At 42.2% G+C, this 18,508-nt stretch overlaps 1 protein-coding gene across 21 annotated transcripts in view; it reads left to right on the plus strand.

Moving 5' to 3' along the window:
* washc2c (WASH complex subunit 2C) overlaps positions 1-18,508 on the plus strand; it is a 33,390-nt gene that overhangs the window by 10,820 nt on the left and 4,062 nt on the right. For 3 of the 21 annotated variants that reach the window (XR_016491013.1, XM_021580826.3, XM_021580829.3), the window contains exons 7-27: positions 869-930; positions 1,086-1,139; positions 1,472-1,570; positions 1,794-1,878; positions 3,288-3,353; positions 4,002-4,126; positions 4,339-4,411; positions 5,759-5,812; positions 6,081-6,275; positions 10,421-10,587; positions 10,773-10,877; positions 11,034-11,126; positions 11,304-11,405; positions 11,497-11,598; positions 13,621-13,790; positions 13,875-13,992; positions 14,355-14,600; positions 14,943-15,131; positions 15,218-15,349; positions 15,555-15,653; positions 15,763-15,846. Coding sequence is in view for 17 of the 21 variants with exons in the window: in XM_021580826.3 (XP_021436501.3) it covers positions 869-930; positions 1,086-1,139; positions 1,472-1,570; positions 1,794-1,878; positions 3,288-3,353; positions 4,002-4,126; positions 4,339-4,411; positions 5,759-5,812; positions 6,081-6,275; positions 10,421-10,587; positions 10,773-10,877; positions 11,034-11,126; positions 11,304-11,405; positions 11,497-11,598; positions 13,621-13,790; positions 13,875-13,992; positions 14,355-14,600; positions 14,943-15,131; positions 15,218-15,349; positions 15,555-15,653; positions 15,763-15,846 (2,420 nt within the window). In the remaining 4 variants the exon portion in view is untranslated. Of the gene's footprint in view, positions 1-868; positions 931-1,085; positions 1,140-1,471; positions 1,571-1,793; positions 1,879-3,287; positions 3,354-4,001; positions 4,127-4,338; positions 4,412-5,758; positions 5,813-6,080; positions 6,276-10,420; positions 10,588-10,772; positions 10,878-11,033; positions 11,127-11,303; positions 11,406-11,496; positions 11,599-13,620; positions 13,791-13,874; positions 13,993-14,354; positions 14,601-14,942; positions 15,132-15,217; positions 15,350-15,554; positions 15,654-15,762; positions 15,847-16,447; positions 18,011-18,508 lie in introns of those variants that run through there. The other 18 variants (XR_016491015.1, XM_021580828.3, XM_021580830.3 and 15 more) reach the window with 10 other exon arrangements.

Consider the following 18,508-nt stretch of genomic DNA (forward strand, 5'->3'; position numbering starts at 1 on the left):
GTTCCTTTATGTTCCTTTTTAAACCTCTGAAATCATACTTTTTTACATTTAGCTCAACATTAAATTACTTCCCCAATCATGCAGTGCTGATAGAGCAGCTTGCTATGGAGCAGGCAAGCTATAGCTCAGTGAGATGTTTAAATGCATGATGGAAAGACAACTATAGGGTGCAGTTTTGAGGATGGGTGGAGGAGGAGCGGAGCCTTAGATTGAATCGCTTGGGTTCTTGTGATGACATGCATTATCTGAATTAGCCCTGTAATTATACATATGGAGGAGGGCTTCTATGGAAGAACTTTGAATGTCTTCGAACTTTAAAGTTTGCTTTGCTAGCTAACAATCTTGTGCGTGAAGAGCAGCACCAGAATTAATAACACCTTTTAAATGTTTTGTAGTTAATAAATCCAATGCGATAAATATAGTATCCCTAACTAGCTTTGAAAAGTGAATCCATTCTTCTCGAATTAAAAATCCCTCTCCTTATCTTTTGAATCATGCTTGTAACGCACACTTCAAAGATTCTCAGCTGGCAGCCAGACACTGGAAGAAATTACTGATTGACAGAGGGAGGGCTTTGTATAGGTGCTTTTGTTCTGTTTTTTTGTGGGTCTCCAAAAAAAATGCCCGCAACGTAAAATAACTTTAACTGGTTCCCATACTTTTAAATTAACTGTTCTGTTTCAAGATAAGTATAGGTCACTTTCGTTCCCGGTTCTGATTCTGTTCCCTGAAAAATTTTGTTCTTTTCCGATTTTCGTTTCTCTTCCCAGAACTGGTTCCAACCCCTGCTGGGAAGAGTAACCTCTGTCGAAGAACCTCTGTCATGTATTTTTTGTGAAACTTTTTTTCTTTTTTTTTTACTATACAGAAATATCAATCGACAGCGATCGGGACAGTGTTATCGACAGCGAAGATGGCAAAGATGCTGATGTAAGACTTTTTTTCTCTACTCATTCAGAAAGAAACAGATGTTTTTTAGAGCGTAAAGTTGGCATAATTTAAAATCTTGATCCAAACGAGGTGAAAATACAGAAAATTCTATTTGATTCAGATAATTGTATTATCCCTGTGGTGTTTGTGAACAGCAGTCAGACGAAGACTTTGACCAGGACGAGGAGGGGCCAAGCAGCATTAAGAAGGTGAGGACAATTTCACTCTTGACTGTCAGGGTCAACGTTCAAACCCAGAGTTGGTGGATATCTTTGCGATAACAATAACACACGCACAGGATTGTATCTCTGTGAATAATTCTGACAAGGGATGATTAGGGTATTTGCCAATTTAATCAAAGACGAAACAACAGAAAAGTGTGCACTGGACCTACACTGGACACTGGCCATAAGAATGCTATTGTTTATGGTGACAATGGTAATGATGACATTTTAGTCATTTAGAGGACTCTCTTATCTTAGTCAGGAATGTAAATGCAATTTGCAACAGCATGGATGACATTGAATGATTTCTTCTGCAGAAGTCGTCCATGTTGAGTGATGACGACGAGGGGGAAGAATCAGACATATTCGGAGAATCGGACAAAGATGATGACGACGACGATGATGAGTGCATAACGGTATGCTTGTGATTAAAGTTTACTGCTGGATAATGATACTAACATTATTACAAACCGGTAATGTATTAAATATTACAACCTTTATTTATCCAGGTAAGTCAACATTGCTATGACTTAAGGGAATATAACATGTTAGTTAATTGCATGTTTACATGTCCCCTTGCATGAATATGAAATGTTCTATTCCACCTCTCTTTTACGTAAGTCTTTGTGTCACATTCAGAACACAGGACCATCATCCTTTGCTGATGAGCTGGCTGCCAGAATTAAAGGGGAACCTATCAGCAAGCCGGAGGGAGATCGCACATGTAAGTTGACTTGATATAACCTGCATGGCTGCAGAGAGAGAGTGTTTTCCCTGTGCTGCTGACTACTATTTATGTCTGATCATACAGGAGTCATAAAGGTCCAGTGCGCACACATTTAAAAAATATTTTTATAATAAATTATGATTTATCATGGGGTAGTTCCCGCAGCTATGATGACCTGTATTTCAAACTGTTCAACACTAAAGTTGGGCAGTATCCAGATTTTCATACCGTTTCTGTACCATACAATATTACTGAATGTAACATATTTAAAAAAATAAAAAGGTATTTTTTAAATTTTAACGCACAAAACAATTTAGGCAACAGGAGGGGATTGAACGTCTCTGCTGTAACCAATAAGCTTCATCTTGACATATAGCCACTTAGCTAGCAAGCCAAATGCATAGCTGGAGCCCTGAGATGGATATAATTTATTTGACACATCTTAGATTTCCTATAGTTCTACTTTCTTATAGATTTAAGTAATGGCGTATAAGCCGCCCTAGGCTAGACAAAAAAACATCCCGCCCTCCTACTATACCCGCAAAATAGAATTTGAATCATTTTAGGGGCAAGGCCATCTGCCAGGGCTATAGAGACTCTACCTGTTGGAAAATTGTATTTTGACCTGTCCTGTTTGTAGGATATGGTGTGTTAACATGTTAATTAATATTCACATCGAAGCACATTGCTATTTGATAGGGCGCTAGAGGCTGTAGACACTCTACTTGTTGGAAAATTGACGGAGCTTTGGTGGAGTGCCGCTGCGTCTCTCCAACAGCAGCAGTGGAGAGGCGCTCTGGGCATGGACAAGATAGATATTGTGCACCCCTGTCTTCGTCAAAGTGGGTGCGTCTTGGTCAGTTTAGCTCGGAAAATACTGCCCTTGTCAATCTGCCGCTCTAATCCTGCCTGATGGGCGGGCCGGCCCTGCACACACTCCCTGTTTCTGTATGATCTTCTCTACTAGCCTGGGTACCAGTGTGTTTCTGCTATAGATAACTTATTGCCTTGCCCACTTGTTTCCTTTTTTTGTCAGATGGTCCAGCATCATCCTCAGACAATTGCTTCAATTTTTATTGTAATTCTCAATTCATGCTTAAAATACAGGATAAAATCTTGCTATGTTATGTGATTGAGCAAAACACCAGGCCCTAATTTGTATACAGAAACCGTTTGGCACACCTAAAGTCAATCATCTTTCCTCCCTGTTTGAATCGTATCATCACTGTTTGCTCCATATAGACTTGAAGATGTGTTTTCAGTTTATGTAGGCCATACATCAAATGTGATGCCATACAGCAGAACATGTTTGTCTTTGCGAATTACAAGAGTACATAGATGTTTCACTTCATTATTGTTCTGCATATGCATGCTCATGTTTCCTTTCCCATGTCACCTCTATGAAGCATTATCGTCTGCCTCTAAGAAGAAGAGTAAAACAAAGAAAGAGCCCAAGACTGAGAGGCCACAGGGTAGGACATTCATTCACTCACTTATGTAAAGGAGGGTTTCCGTTACTTTGCGTCGTGAACAAGCACCTAATCTCACACTCCATGCATCCAATTACACTGAGTATACCAAACATTAGGAACACTTTCCTAATATTGTGTTTCACCCCCCCTTGCCCTCATTCATCGTGGCATGGACTCTACAAGGTGACGAAAGTGTTCCACAGGGATGCTGGCTCATGTTGACTCCAATGCCTGGTACCAACTGGCATACCCTGTTCAAAGGCACCTAAACCCTTTGTCTTGCCCATTCACCCTCAGAATGGCTTAAAAATCCTTCTTTAACCTGTCTCCTCCCTTTCATCTATACTGATTTTAATTGGATTTAACTAGTGACATCAATAAGGGATCATAGCTTTTGTCTGGATACACCTGTTTAGTCTGTCATGGAAAGAGCAGGTGTTCTGAATGTTTGTTCACTCAGTGTATATTGTCCCTGCTAAGCTAACACTTCAGTCAGAAGAACATCAGTGGAGGTATTCTCGCTTCAAAGTAACTGAATTGGATATCATTTTATAAGTAATTTTATAATAAAATGACATTCCATTTTTTATATTTTTTTATATTTATATGTTTCTTGTAGACAAAAGACCTGATTGTTTGTTGTTGTAGCTATTGAAGATGAAAGTGAGGAGTTGTTTGGGCCGCCGAAGCTGGAGGACGAGGACTTCTCTCCGTTCGGAGGGAAAGGAGGCCTCTTCAGTGGAGGAAGAGGACTGTTTGATGATGACGATGAAGTATGCTCACCTGAATGCCTTTTTGTAGCTTCCATATCTTAATTTTTAAATGTGACTTACCAATTGTAATTTCATTTGATATGTTAGAACAAAATCTATCTGGCCTGTTAAAGGCTCCCAAAGAGAGAGAGTGTGTGTATATTTATTTATTTATTTATTTATTTATATTTAAATCAATCCATAGCAGACCTAATGATATGTTTGTTGTCCAGGGGGATCTGTTCTCTGATGCACCGAAACAGCCTGTAGCAGAGGAGAAGACCAGGAACACAGCTCACGCCACAGGTAATAATGGTCCTACAACTAACATTTGAACTTGCCCAACAATACCGTTTTTATTTAGGGCACTTTGTAGCAAAATGTTTTGTAAACCAACATTTCTTGTTGGGCAAGTTCAAATAGTAGCTTTCCATGTCTCTCAGTTTGGGCATGTTATTAATTGAGAATGTTGTTAATTTTGTACAATGGCTGTGGTCATGGTGTCTAATTTAGTTGTCGTGGGTTACCATCAACCAGTTGCACTTAGCCATCCCGGATCCGGGATCGTGAATACAGACTCAAGCTCATTACCATAACGCAACGTTAACTATTCATGAAAATCGCAAATGAAATGAAATAAATATGCTAGCTCTCAAGCTTAGCCTTTTGTTAACAACACTGTCATCTCAGATTTTCAAAATATGCTTCTCAACCATAGGAAAACAATCATTTGTGTAACAGTAGCTAGCTAGTGTAGCATTTAGCGTTAGCATTAGCATTCAGCAGGCAACATTTTCACAAAAAACAGAAAAGCATTCAAATAAAATCATTTACCTTTGAAGAACTTCAGATGTTTTCAATGAGGAGACTCTGTTAGATAGCAAATGTTCAGTTTTTCCTGAAAGATTATTTGTTTAGGAGAAATCGCTCCGTTTGGTGCGTCACGTTTGACTAGCAAAAAACCCCGAAAATCCAGTCATCAAAACGGCAAACTTTTTTCCAAATTAACTCCATAATATCGACTGAAACATGGCAAACGTTGTTTAGAACCAATCCTCAAGGTGTTTTTCACATATCTCTTCGATGATATATCGTTCGTGGAAGTGTGCTTTCTGTCCTGAATCCCAGGAGAAAATGACCGCAACTGAAGATTACGCACCAATTTAGACAAAGGACACCGGGCGGATCCCTGGAAAATGTAGTCTCTTATGGCCAATCTTCCAATGATATGCCTACAAATACCTCACAATGCTGCAGACATCTTGAAGAAACGACAGAAAGCGCAGGCTCGTTCCTGGTGCATTCACAGCCATATAAGGAGACATTGAAAAACAGAGCTTCAGAAATTCTGCTAATTTCCTGTTTGAAGTTTCATCTTGGTTTCGCCTGTAGCATGAGTTCTGTGGCACTCACAGATAATATCTTTGCAGTTTTGGAAACGTTAGACTGTTTTCTTTCCAAAGCTGCCAATTATATGCATAGTCGATCTTTTCGTGACAAAATATTGCGCTTAAAACTGACACGTTTTTTTTATCCAATAATGAAATAGCGCCCCCATAGACTCAACAGGTTAATTTTTAGATGCTTTTTCCTGGACAGTATTGAGACTTGGACCTGTTTACAGAACTTGTATTTCTCTTATGTTTCTGCCAGAACCTGTCAAGTCTGCTAAGAAGATTCCTTCAGTGGCTGTGTCAATATTCCCAGGTAACAGAAACATGCCCCAAGGACAGCAAAGGCCTTTCAAAGATGACATTGATTATAACAGTAATAACTGTCTAACAATTTTGGGGGGCTTGAGGACAGTATGCCTCTACAGATTCACTCTTACCCTTTTGAAATGGAAATGGAATTTGTTCAATTCAAACTAAATACTGCTACATAACATGACTACACACAGTACATGTTGACATTTCTGTAATGGTATTGAGAAGATCATCCTCTGAATCTATCCTGTCCTCCTCTTTTCCCATAGAGAACAGCCTGTTTGGCATTCCCAATAACTCTGATTCAGTGGAGGGCAGAGAGAACGGCAGTCTAGCCAAATCCAACAAGACCCAGACATCAGCCCCTAGAAAGACCTCTTTAGGGGGAGGAGGAGGGGGGCTGTTCGATGATGATGAAGAGGATGACTTCTTCACTGGCAAAAGCCTTAAGAAGTCCAGCTCAGGTAGGTTACTGTTTGACTGACTTATCTCTTTAGCACGTTTAGTGAGATCCGAACTTGAAATCAACGATTGTAAAATATCAGTGAAAATCGCAAGTACATAATTTACTCTTAGTCATGTGAATCTCAAGTTAGGAGTCAGCCTGTTTTCACCCTATTTTCATTCATGCAATGAGTTTCACATCTAACATTTTGCCTCACTACATTTACATTTTAGTCATTTAGCAGATGCTCTTATCCAGAGCAACTTAGTTAGTGCATTCGTCTTAAGATAGGTATGTGGGACAACCACATATCTCAGTCATAGTAAGTAAATATTTCCTCAAAGTAGCTATCAACAAAGTCAGAGCTAGTAAGGAGGAAAAAAGTAAAGTGCGAGTGTTAGTTCACATAAGGCCTTTGGGAGGGACCGGAGGTGGCAGAATGGAGTACTCTGGTTGGGGTGTAGGTTTTGATTATAGTGAGCTTCGAATGGAAGCCAGTGGAGTGTGCGGAGGAGGGGAGTGACATGGGAGAACTTAAGAAGGTTGAACACCAGGCGGGCTGCAGAATTCTGGATAATTTGTAGGGGTTTGATGGCATAAGCAGGGATCCCAGCCAACAGCTCGTTTCAGTAGTCCAGACAGGAGATGACATGTGCCTGGATTAGGACCTGCGCCGCTTCCTGTGTGAGGCAGGGTCGTACATTACAGATGTTGTAGAGCATGAACCTGCAGGAGTGAGTAACTGCTTTGATATTTGCAGAGAATCGTGGGGTTGTCAACAGGGTCAAGCGGGAAAGTTCTTGGGCAGCCAGACTTCACTAGTCTTAGGATTTAATCTGGAAACGGGAGAAAGCGGTCGAGACATAGGGTAGTTCTGTGGGAGTGGGGCCAGTGGACTCAATAGGCTGATTGAATGAGGAGCGGATGTTGTCAACCTTATTTTCAAAGTGTCGACAAAATCATCCGTGTGGAGGATTAAGGAGGGATGAGAAGGAGAAGAAGCTTGACATTTACAGTGATAGAAAGTGGTTTTAGCAGAGGATACAGAGGAAGACAAGGTAGAGGGGAGGGAGTGAAAAAATTATGGGTCCCCCGGACGTTTCTGTACGCTTGCAATGAGCCATGGAACAGGAGGGGAGGGCCGAGACGGAAGGAAAGGAGACAGTGCGAGTCATAGGATGTGGAAAGGGAGGAGAGGAGGGTCAAAGAGGCAGAATCAGGAGAACGGAGGGAGAAGGATTTAGCAGAAGGGAGAGAATATTATGTTGGCGCATGACAATCTGGGTAGGGTCTGAGTGGGTAGGATTGGAGGAGAGGGAGACAGAAAAGGAAACAAAGTAGTGATAAGAGACCTGGGGGGGGGGGGGGGGGGGGGGAGGGCAGTGAGATTAGTAGGCTACCAGTCTCTAGTAAAGATGAGGTCAAGAGTATTGCCTGCCTTGAGTGGCAGGGGACTAGGAAATGGTGAGATCAAAAGACCAAGTAGGGGAAAGAAATGAATCGATGGCAGACATCGGGAGGTAGAAGTCACCTAGTACGAAAAGCGGTTAGCAGTTGTCAGGAAATGCGCTTATCACAATGTCAAACTCATTGAGGAACTCACAATGTTAAACTTGAGTGGACAAGTGACAGTGACCGCATGGAATTCAATTGAGGAGCAAGACAACTGAGTCAGGGAGAAAAGAGTATCTCCACAAATAAGTAGCCCTGTCTCGGACTATGACAGAACACGTAGGCAGGGAGGAGCTGGAGTAGCAGTGTTCTATGGGGTGATCCATGTCACCGTCATGGCCAAAACGTCTAGGGACTGAAGAGCAGCATAGACTGAGATGAACTCAGCGTTCTTGACCACAGATCGGCAGTTCCAAACGCTGAGACCAATAATTCTACTTAGGTTGTGAGTGCAGTGTACACTAAATTTAGAAAGGTTGCAGGCAAGGGGTGGGGAGCATCTGTAAAAAGCCTACAGGGAGAGGAGCGAACAGGTATAGAAAACACGCACATAGTTGGAAAAAAAACTACAAAATATCTAAATTTGATTATCTTTAAATATACTGAACAAAAATATAAACACAACATGTAAAGTCGTGATCACGTTTCATGAGCTGAAATAAAAGATCCCAGAAATGTTCCATACGCACAAAAAGCTTACTGTATTTCTGTAAAATGTGAACAAATTGGTTGACATCCCTGTTAGTGAGCATTTCTCCTTTGACAAGATAATTGATCCACCTGACAGGTGTGGCATATCAAGAAGCTGATTTAAACAGCATGATCATTACACAGGTGCACCTTGTGCTGGGGACAAAAGGCCACTCGAAAATGTGCAGTTTTGTCACACAAGGCAATGCAACAGATGTCTGAAGTTTTGAGGGAGCATGCGGTTGGCATGCTGACTGCAAGAATGTCCACCCGAGCTGTTGCCACAGAATATTTTTTTAATTTCTCTACCATAAGCAGCCTCCAGCATCATTTAAGACAATTTGGCAGTAGGTTCAACCGGCCCCACAACTTCAGACCACGTGTAACCACTCCAGCCCAGGACCTCCAAATCTGGCTTCTTCACATGCGGGATTGTCTGAGACCAGCCGCACGGGCAGCTGAAACTGTGGGTTTGCACAAACTCGCTTAACTGCGTGCTCGTCATCCTCACCAGGGTCTTGACCTGATGGCAGTTCGGCGTCATAACCGACTTCAATGGGAAAATGCTCACCTTTGATGGCCACTGGCACGCTGGAGAAGTGTGCTCTTCACGGATGAATCACAGTTCCAACTATACTGGGCAGATGGTAGATGGCACGCATGACGTTGTGTGTGCGAGCGGTTTGCTGATATCAACCTTGTGAACGGAGTGCCCCATGGTGGGGTTATGGTATGGGCAGGCATAAGCTACGGGCACCGAACACAATTGCATTTTTTCTTTGTCAAGTTGAATGCACATATATACCGTGACGAGATCCTGAGGCCCATTGTGCCATTCATCCACCGCTATCACCTCATGTTTCAGCATGATGATGCATGGCCTCATGTCGCAAGGATCTGTATACAATTCCTGGAAGCTGAAAATGTGCCAGTTCTTTAATGGCCTGCATACTCACCAGATTTGTCACCAATTGAGAATGTTTGGGACTCTCTGGATCAACGTGTACGACTGTGTTCCAGGTCCACCAATATCCAGCAACTTTGCACAGCCATTGGAATAAGACGGACCACATTCCGTAGACCACAATCAACAGCCTGATCAAATCTATGCGAAGATGTCCGCGCTGCTTGTGGTCAAACCAGATAGTGACTAGGTTTGTGATCCACGCCCTTATTTATTTTAAGGTATCTGTGACCAATTCCCTGTAATGTGAAATCCATAGATTAGGGCCTAATTAATGTATTTTAATTGACTGATTTCCTTATATGAACTGTAACTCAGTAAAATCTTTGAAGTTGTTGCGTTTTTATATTTTTGTTCAGTATAAATATGGTTCTGCAAAGTATTTATCCTTTTCAGGCTCGTAGCTGTCCGATTCAGACATGTTTTGATTGAATGATTTTGGGTGGTGTAGAGCTTGAATGCTGTGTCTGCACTGCGCTTGCCTCGAGAACCATAATATGTAGGTGTGACTATGCGAAAACAGGAAGTGAGCACAATTGAAGTTAAACACATTTATGCACGTAATAGTGAAAATAGCCAAGTGTTTTGATATTGATATGCATGTATAGCCCACAAGACGTGAGATGGCTGTAGAGTTTCTTGTGGGGACGTTTGAAGCACGTTTTTTTGTTGAGTCTGGCCACTACTACTACTATATGGCTCATGCAAGCAACTAAGCCAGCTAGAGAAATCTCAGGAATGGAACTCCAAACCAACTGTCTGGATGATGCTTCAAAACTAAAAGTAAGTGGAAATCAAAACTGAAATACCCCTTTAATAGTGGTTGGTGTGTCAACAATCAGCTGCAAGTTGTCAGCAGTTCACAAACCAAGTAGGCTACTGAGAAGATAGACAGCACTTAAAGCAGATGGCCCTAACTAGCAAAAAGACAGTACTAGACAACAGTTTAAGACCAAAATGATACTTATCACTCCTGGAGATATCAGAAGTCATCTAGCTATAGATTGAAGCACTAAAACTGTATTCAGCGCAAGCACTAATATGTTACCCGTGTTCAGCTGAACAGAAGAAATCCAAGCAAGAGAAGACAGTGGATCTGTTTGGAGGAGATGATGAGGATGGTGACATCTTTGGTGAGAGCTCTGTCGCCCCACCCACTCTACAGAGCAGGAATGAGGTGGTGGTGGAGGAGGAAGAAGAGGTGAAACAGGCTCCTCAGAAAAAGGTGAATATACACACGTGTACATTGGGTTTCCATATTAACAAGTGTTCATTGACTATATAATGGATTTAGGGCACTTGGTTATCATGATTATAAGTTGCTTACTTACAGTAGTGTTGATTAGTTGTGCTGTTGATGATTTTTGGTTTTAGTAATGAATTATGCTAATGGTTATTGGTTGTGTTAAGATGCCAGCAGGAGGCGTCTCCATGTTTGGTCCTGGTACCAAGAGCCTACTAACTGAGGCACTGAGGAAACGACAGCCCTCCTCCACCAGCGAAGAGTCAGAGGAGGTGGGACTCCTCTTTCATCTACCCATCATCTCTCTCATCCATCTCTTTATCTATCTACAATCTCACTCTTATCTTTATCTCCCTCACTCTTTCTTCCTAACTCTCTCTTTGTTTCTCTTGCGCTCCTTTTCTTCCCCCCCATGTTGTTCATTACAGAACGGCCCTCCTCCAGACGTGGTGAAAACCCCGACTAAGCAGACAGAAAAACCCCAGGCGAAGAGTCTGTTCTCTGATGATGAGGACTCACAGGTGTGCTTCTTCTTTTTTAACACTCATTCTCAAGTATGCATCCATTACCTGAATGTTGTTGATGGAGGTACTTCTCATGCTTCTCAATTACATCAATATCTACATGAGCCGTACAATTAATGTTTAGAACGTGTTTTACAGATGTAACCTCACCTTTCTCTGTCCCTGTCTTTCTAGATATTTCAAACCATCCCTAAGAGTCAGTCTAAACCTGAACCCACAACCCAGAGCAAAGCCAGCAAAGCTCCTCTGTCCATCTTCGATGACGAGGAGGAAGAAGTGAGAAAATGACCCTGACCTATTTCGGTCCCAAAAATATTATAATTTGTAACTGCGTCTTCATATCTAACCACTTTCTTGCATCATGCAGGATCTGTTTGCGTCTGCGAAGAAGTCTAAACCAAGCCAAGCTAAAGCTGCCACTCCAAAAGTCAAGAAACCTGTCTCTAGCTCCATCTTCAGTGATGATGAGGTAATGGGAGGGAATGGAACTTTGCTACATAATCTTCAGTTCAACTTCAGCCTGTCAGAAAATAACCCTTAGCCACTACCCCTTTGGTATTCACAGATCTGAAATACCTGGAGAGGTAAGCAATATGGTGATGGCTCTGCCACCCAATGGGCTTAGGATGGCTTCAGATAGGGCTTGAAAACTGTTACGGACTACAAAGGGAAACGCTCTCGGTAGCTGATGTGAAAAAAACCTTTAAACAGGTCAACTTTCACAAAGCCACTGGGCCAGACGGATTACCAGGACGTGTACTCAAAGCATGCGCGGACCAACTGTCAAGTGTCTTCACTGACATTTTCAACTTCTCCCTGACCAAGTCTATAAAACCTACATGTTTCAAGCAGACCACCATAGTCCCTGTGCCCAAATAAGAGAATGATGATATGATTACCGCCCTGTGGCACTCACGTCGGTAGCCATGAAGTGCTTTGAAAGGCTGGTCATGGCTCACATCAACAGCATCTTCCCAGACACACAAGACCCACTCCAATTCGAATACCACCCCAACAGATCCACAGATGACGCAATCTTAATCGCATTCCACACTGCCCTTTCTCACCTGGACAAAAGGAACACCTATGTGAGAATGCTGTTCATTGACTACAGCTCAGCATTCAACTCCATAGTAAGGAGTTGAACCCTGTGACTAAACACCTTCCTCCTCAACTGGGTCCTGGACTTCCTGACGGGCCGCCCCCCAGGTGTTGTTGCCCATCCTTACCACGTCTGCCACGCTGATCCTTAACACTGGGGCCCCTCAAGGGTGTGTACTTAGTACCCTCCTGTATTCCCAGTTCACCCACTACTGTGTGGCTAAACACGACTCCAACATCATTAAGTTTGCTGACGACAACAGTGGTAGGCCTGATCACCAACAACAATGAGACGGCCAATTGGGAGGAGGTCTGAAAACTGGCAGTGTGGTGCCAGGACAACTTCTCCCTCAATGTGAGCAAGACAAAGGAGCTGATCGTGGACTACAGGAAAAGGAGGGCCGAACAGGCCCCCATTAACATCGACGGGGCTGTCAGGGAGCGGGTCAAGAGTTTCAAGTTCCTTGGGGTCCACATCACCAACGAACTATCATGGTCGAAACATACCAAGACAGTTGTGAAGAGGGCACGACAAAACCTTTATCCCCTCAGGAAACTGAAAAGATTTGGCATGGGTCCCCAGATCCTCAAAAAGGTTCTACAACTGCACGTTCGAGCGCATCCTGACCGGTTGCATCACCGCCTGGTATGGCAACTGCTCGGCATCTGACCGTAAGGTGCTACAGAGGGTAGTGCAAACAGCCCAGTACATCACTGGGGCCAAGCTTCCTGCCATCAAGGACCTATATAATAGGTGGTGTCAGAGGAAAGCCCATAAAATTGTCAGAGACTCCAGTCACCCAAGTTATAGACTGTTTTCTCTGCTACTGCACGGCCATCGGTACCGGAAGGACCAAAAGGACGGAAGGACCAAAAGGCTCCTCAACAGCTTCTACCCCCAAGCCATAAGACTGCTGAACAATTCATAAAATCGCCACTGGACAATTTACAATTTTACATATTCACTGTTTTGTTCGTTACCTATGCATAGTCACTTTGCCCCCACCTACATGTACAGATTACCTCAACTAGCCTGTACCCCTGCACACTGACTCGGTACCGGTTCCCCCTGTATATAGCCTCGTTATGTTATTCTTATTGTGTTACTTTTTATTATTACTTTTATTTGAATCTACTTGGTAAATATTTTCTTCTTTAACTGCACTGTTGGTTAAGGGCTTGTAAGTAAGCATTTCACGGTAAGGTCTACACTTGTTGTATTTGGCGCATGTGACAAAGTTTTAATTGAATATAGCTTACACCCATCCTATTCCTACAAATCTGCAAACACCAGAAAGGTAGATTTTGAGCCAGGCTTTCTTGTGAAGGTTGTTTCTATTACTTCAACAGATGATATCTATTTAACCCCTTTGTATTCTTTCTGCATTAGGACCAGTGGATGAGCTCCAAGCCTAGTGCTGGTAAGACAGAGGGTAAGACTGGAGGGATGAAGTCCAGTACTAGTGCCCCATCTAGTCTACCCAGTGTCAAAGCAGTTCCTAAAGACAGCCTGTTTGATGAGGATGATGATGATCTCTTTGCTGCTACCAAGGAGTCGAGGTAAACGTCATAGCAATAGTAGACAAAAATACTAAATCTGTAGTATGACGTCTTGGTGGTGTAAATGTCTGTGTGTTGGTGCAGTCAGAAGAAGCACCAGAGAGTGTCTCTCCTGTTTGAAGATGAGGATGATGAAGATAAGGGATCCCTCTTCGGCTTCAAATCAAAAGTCACCAACAGCTCTACTACAGCTGACCCTAAAGTAAGCATGGTTTACAGATTGTCTGTCCACAGCCTAGTCCCTATGTAGTGCACTATATAGTCAATAGGGTGCCATTTTGGCATATGAATAACCTATAGGTGAAAAGCCTTCAAGGCAACAATGGAATTGTTAAAAAAGATAATACTTCAGTAATGTCTAGGCTCTATTATTTTAAAACACTAAAAATATTGAATGAATATCGTTGTCGTAAGAAAGTACTGTTTTGACGTACTGTTTATATAAATATACTGTATGTGTGGTAACATCCCTGCATTGATAGCTGTGTCTGTAATCAATACTATTTCAGTCCTTTACCCCCCAGCTCTTACCCTGTTTTCCTGTGCCCTTATCGTGTTCTCTAGGCATCTGTTGTAGCCTCCCCAGCCCCCTCGCTGCTCCAGATAGACAAACCAGAGGTGACTGCACCACCACCTCCCCTAGTGGAGGAGAAACCTACAGAGGAGGAGAGGGTAGCGAAATACAAGAGTCCTGAGGTACCATCCCTGCCCTCTCCACTAGAGGGCAGTGAGAGTAAGAAGAAGCCAGTAGGGGCTGTCAGTCTGTTTGGAGGGATCAACGTGCTGGGAGACAGACTGGCAGCAGCCAAGGTGAGATGCTACATAAGACTTAGGGTAGAAATTCTCTCTAAGCTCAGATCTACGATCAGCTAAACTCACCCAATCCTGATCATAACCTAGTTTTGGCCACTAGGGACGTTTCCCAATGAATCTTTCTGTGATTCCTCACAGTATCTCTCCTAGTCTCTTTCTCAAAACCCATTGGACAGTAAAGACCTGAGTTGAGGGACCTTGGAACTTTTCCTCCAATATAGTTGAGAAAGAGGCAAAGAGAGAGGAAGGTGAATTGAGATGGAGCCCTGCTCCTATGCCTGTGAGTGTGAGGTGCTGTACTCCCTTTGACGCCTTTCTGTCTTCCTGTGTCTAAACAAGCAGACTAAGAGCCCATTGGGCGACCCGGATGGTGATGACTTCCTTTCTGAGGGCCCGCCCCCCATGGAGAAAGAGGCCAAAACTAAGAAGAACACCCTCAGTCTGTTTGATGATGTGGAAGAGGAGGGTGCTGACTGGACTGCCCCTATCTCCATACCGACCAAACCAGTTGCCAAAAACACACTAAAGGTTTAAAATATTTTATTCATACTACTGACAATTCCTGTGTGTGTGTGTGTGTGTGTCTGTAAATCCTGTGTCTGTCTGTCTGTTAGCCTGCGGAGGAGCGTCCTCGTACCAAGAGTAGTACCGGGGTGTTCCAGGATGAGGAACTGCTCTTCAGTCAGACTCAGCAGAGAGACAACGACCCTGAAGTTGACATCTTCGCCACACCTGACAAGTCTGTGGTGAGTTCTAGGGACAGTCGGCTTAGTGAGAGGGTTTAAGTGTAAGTATTGGGCTAGAGCAAAACATCTGCACTCACCAGAACCAGGGTGGATATCTTGTATTGCATCAGCACATTGACGCGCGTACTACTTGCTACCCCTTTGAGTGATAAATCAATTGTACGAATGATAGTAGTGATGATAAAATGCTGTGTTCCTGTCTCAGAGCTCCAGGCCAAGCTCAGTGAAGTCGGCAGCTCCAACACTGTTTGGTGATGATGAAGATGACCTCTTCAGCTCTGTCAAGCCCAAAGCTCCTCCTCCGGTACCCTATTCTAAATCACCTCAATCAATACAATATGAATACAACTTGATGACTTTACCGGGCGCTGTACATCCTCAGTCCTTGTCCTTTCTTTGACCTGCATCCTCAGAAGGTATCGGAGAAGCCCAGTAAACCCACTAAAGACGAGCCATCCTCAAAACCTGCTGTCACAGCACCAGTCACAGAGAGTGAGGTAAGGCTGATGAAACTAAGAGTCTTAGCCTATACAGAATATGTGATTGCCCATATGCTTAGGGTTAAAGGGTGTCTGAGGAGGCTGGTGGAAGGAGTTATAGGAGGATAGGCTCATTGTAGTGGCTTAAATGGAACACATCAAACATGCGGAAACCACGTTTGACTTCGTTCCATTGATTCCGTTACAATGAGCCAGTCCAAAATAACTCCTCCCACCCGCCGCCTCTGGAGTACGTACAGTACTAGTCAAAAATTGACACATCTACTCATTCAAGTTTTTATTTTGACTATTTTATACATTGCTTAATAATAGTTAAGACATCATGTAGTAATCTATCATGTAGTAACCAAAAAAGTGTTAAATAAATCCAAATATATTTGATATTCTTCAAAGTAGCCAACTATTGCCTTGACAGCTTTGGTAGTCACATGGAATGCATTTCAATTAACCGGTGTGCTTTGTTAAAAGTTAATTTGTAGAATTTCTTTCCTTGTTGTGACAAGGTAGGGGTGGTATACAGAAGCTAGCCCTATTTGGTAAAAGACATGAGCTGTGTTCGAGTATTCATACACTCAATCATATTTTACGTCACGAATAGGAAGTATACACGCAGAGGACACTTTCTGTGAAAAAGGTGAGAATCTGTCTCAATTGTTCTTTGAATGTAAATTTGTCCAGATATTGGTCAAACTTTGCAAAATACTTATTTACCATTATGAACACTATCAATGTTTTTGACATGAAATATAAAATATGTTACTATTGCAATGATAACAAGACCACTAAAATGATTTTTTTATTCTTGTTGCCAAATACTTCATACACAAACAAAAATTCCAAAATTCTACACCAAAATGACACACTTTTTTGATTGAATTCAACTATTTTATTAAAACATTAACCCTAGTGAACAATAACAAGAATAACATTTTCCTAAATCATTACAATAAGATTTTTTCAGAGTGATTACAATTGCACTTGAATTGTTTTTTTTTTAATATATATATTTTTTGTTTGTTCCAGTATTTTTTTCATTAATACCTGTGTTCTGTTTTGTATTATGTAAGAATGTAACTTATTGATCTGTATTTTAAATTAAAAAGAAAATTGGCTTCACATGGTTTTGTGATTTGAAGATAAAGGTGGAAAATATGCAGTCTAAGTCCAACGAGAGCGGATAGAAATTCATTGCTAATTATGACAAATGTTGAGCAATGTAATAGTTATAACTTTTCAAATAGGTTACCTTACCCGCTATGTTGGCTGACAATTTGTTAGCTATGCTGTCCTTATGAACCACATAGCATTTCATTACAGCAGTATGTTAGTTAGCCTAACGTTAGTTGGCTACTTATACATCAAACTTGCCAGTATATTAACTATCTTAACTACCAAACATTTAGTGACTTGATTTTTCTCGTCATTTTTAGCATAGCTAAATTGTATCGTCGTAGTGCGTTCTCAATGGACATTCGGGTGCTTTTGTAAATTCGCTCTGGCTATCCATTCCGATTTCAGAGCTCTCTCGTTTTAGTGTACCAGACCGCAGAATAATTCATTTATGGCCGGTGTCAGTAAATGTTGACAAAAAAAAGCGTAATTCAATTGTTTCCAGCAGCACAGTCACCAACGCTCTGGATAACATGAAAACTGCCTAACCAGCTCTGCTAGGGCGAGTAAAATGGTCAGAGTGTTCTGATTTGTGTCTGGAAGCCAACGTTAGCTCGGGTACTTGACTGCCGTTGTACGGCCAGAACGCTCAAATCAATCCTACTCCTCGGCCCATGCGTCCAGTGTACTCTCCGAGAGCGAAACGGTCTTAATTCACAAACGAACAATCTGATAACGCTCTGAATTATGAGCACACTCTGGCACTCCAGATTGAATTTAAGAACACACCCGAAGTCTTAAAATGTCTAACTTGTCATTTGTTTTGGTAACTAGCTAGCTAGCAACTTCCGGGTGACAGGCCAAGATTTAGTACGCTCAACTGAAAGGATACGGTTCTGTTAAAGTATACTAAAATGAACTAATAGTATGGTATATACTCATTAAGTATACAGTATGTTAGTATGGGTTTTCGAACACAGCTCAAGTCTATAATATGGCAAGAACAGCTCAAATAAGAAAAGAGAAACGACAGTCCATTATTACTTTTAAGAAATGAAGGTCAGTTAATCCGGAAAATGTCAAGAACTTTTAAAGTTTCTTCAAGTGCAGTCGCAAAAACCAAGTTCTATGATGAAACTGGCTCTCACGAGGACCGCCACAGGAAAGGAAGGGCCAGAGTTCTGTTTCAGAGGATAAGTTCATTTGAGTTACCAGCCTCAGAAATTGCAGCCCAAATAAATGCTTCAGAGTTCAAGTACCAGAGGACTGTTCAGAGAAGACTGCATGAATCAGGCCTTCATGGTTGGGTTGCTGCAAAGAAACCACTATTAAAGGACATGAAGAAGAGACTTGCCTGGGCCAAGAAAAATGAGCAATGGACATTAGACTAGTGGATATCTGTCCTTTGGTCTGATGAGTCCAAATGTGAGATTGTTGGTTCTAACCGCCGTGTCTTTGTGAGACGCAGAGTAGATGAATGGATAATCTTCGCATGTGTGGTTCCCACCGTGAAGCATGGAGGAGGTGGTGTGATGGTGCTTTGCTGGTG

The sequence above is a fragment of the Oncorhynchus mykiss genome, chromosome 23 (assembly GCF_057628025.1).
Source record: "Oncorhynchus mykiss isolate SJ-2025 chromosome 23, ASM5762802v1, whole genome shotgun sequence".
NCBI lineage: Eukaryota > Metazoa > Chordata > Actinopteri > Salmoniformes > Salmonidae > Oncorhynchus > Oncorhynchus mykiss.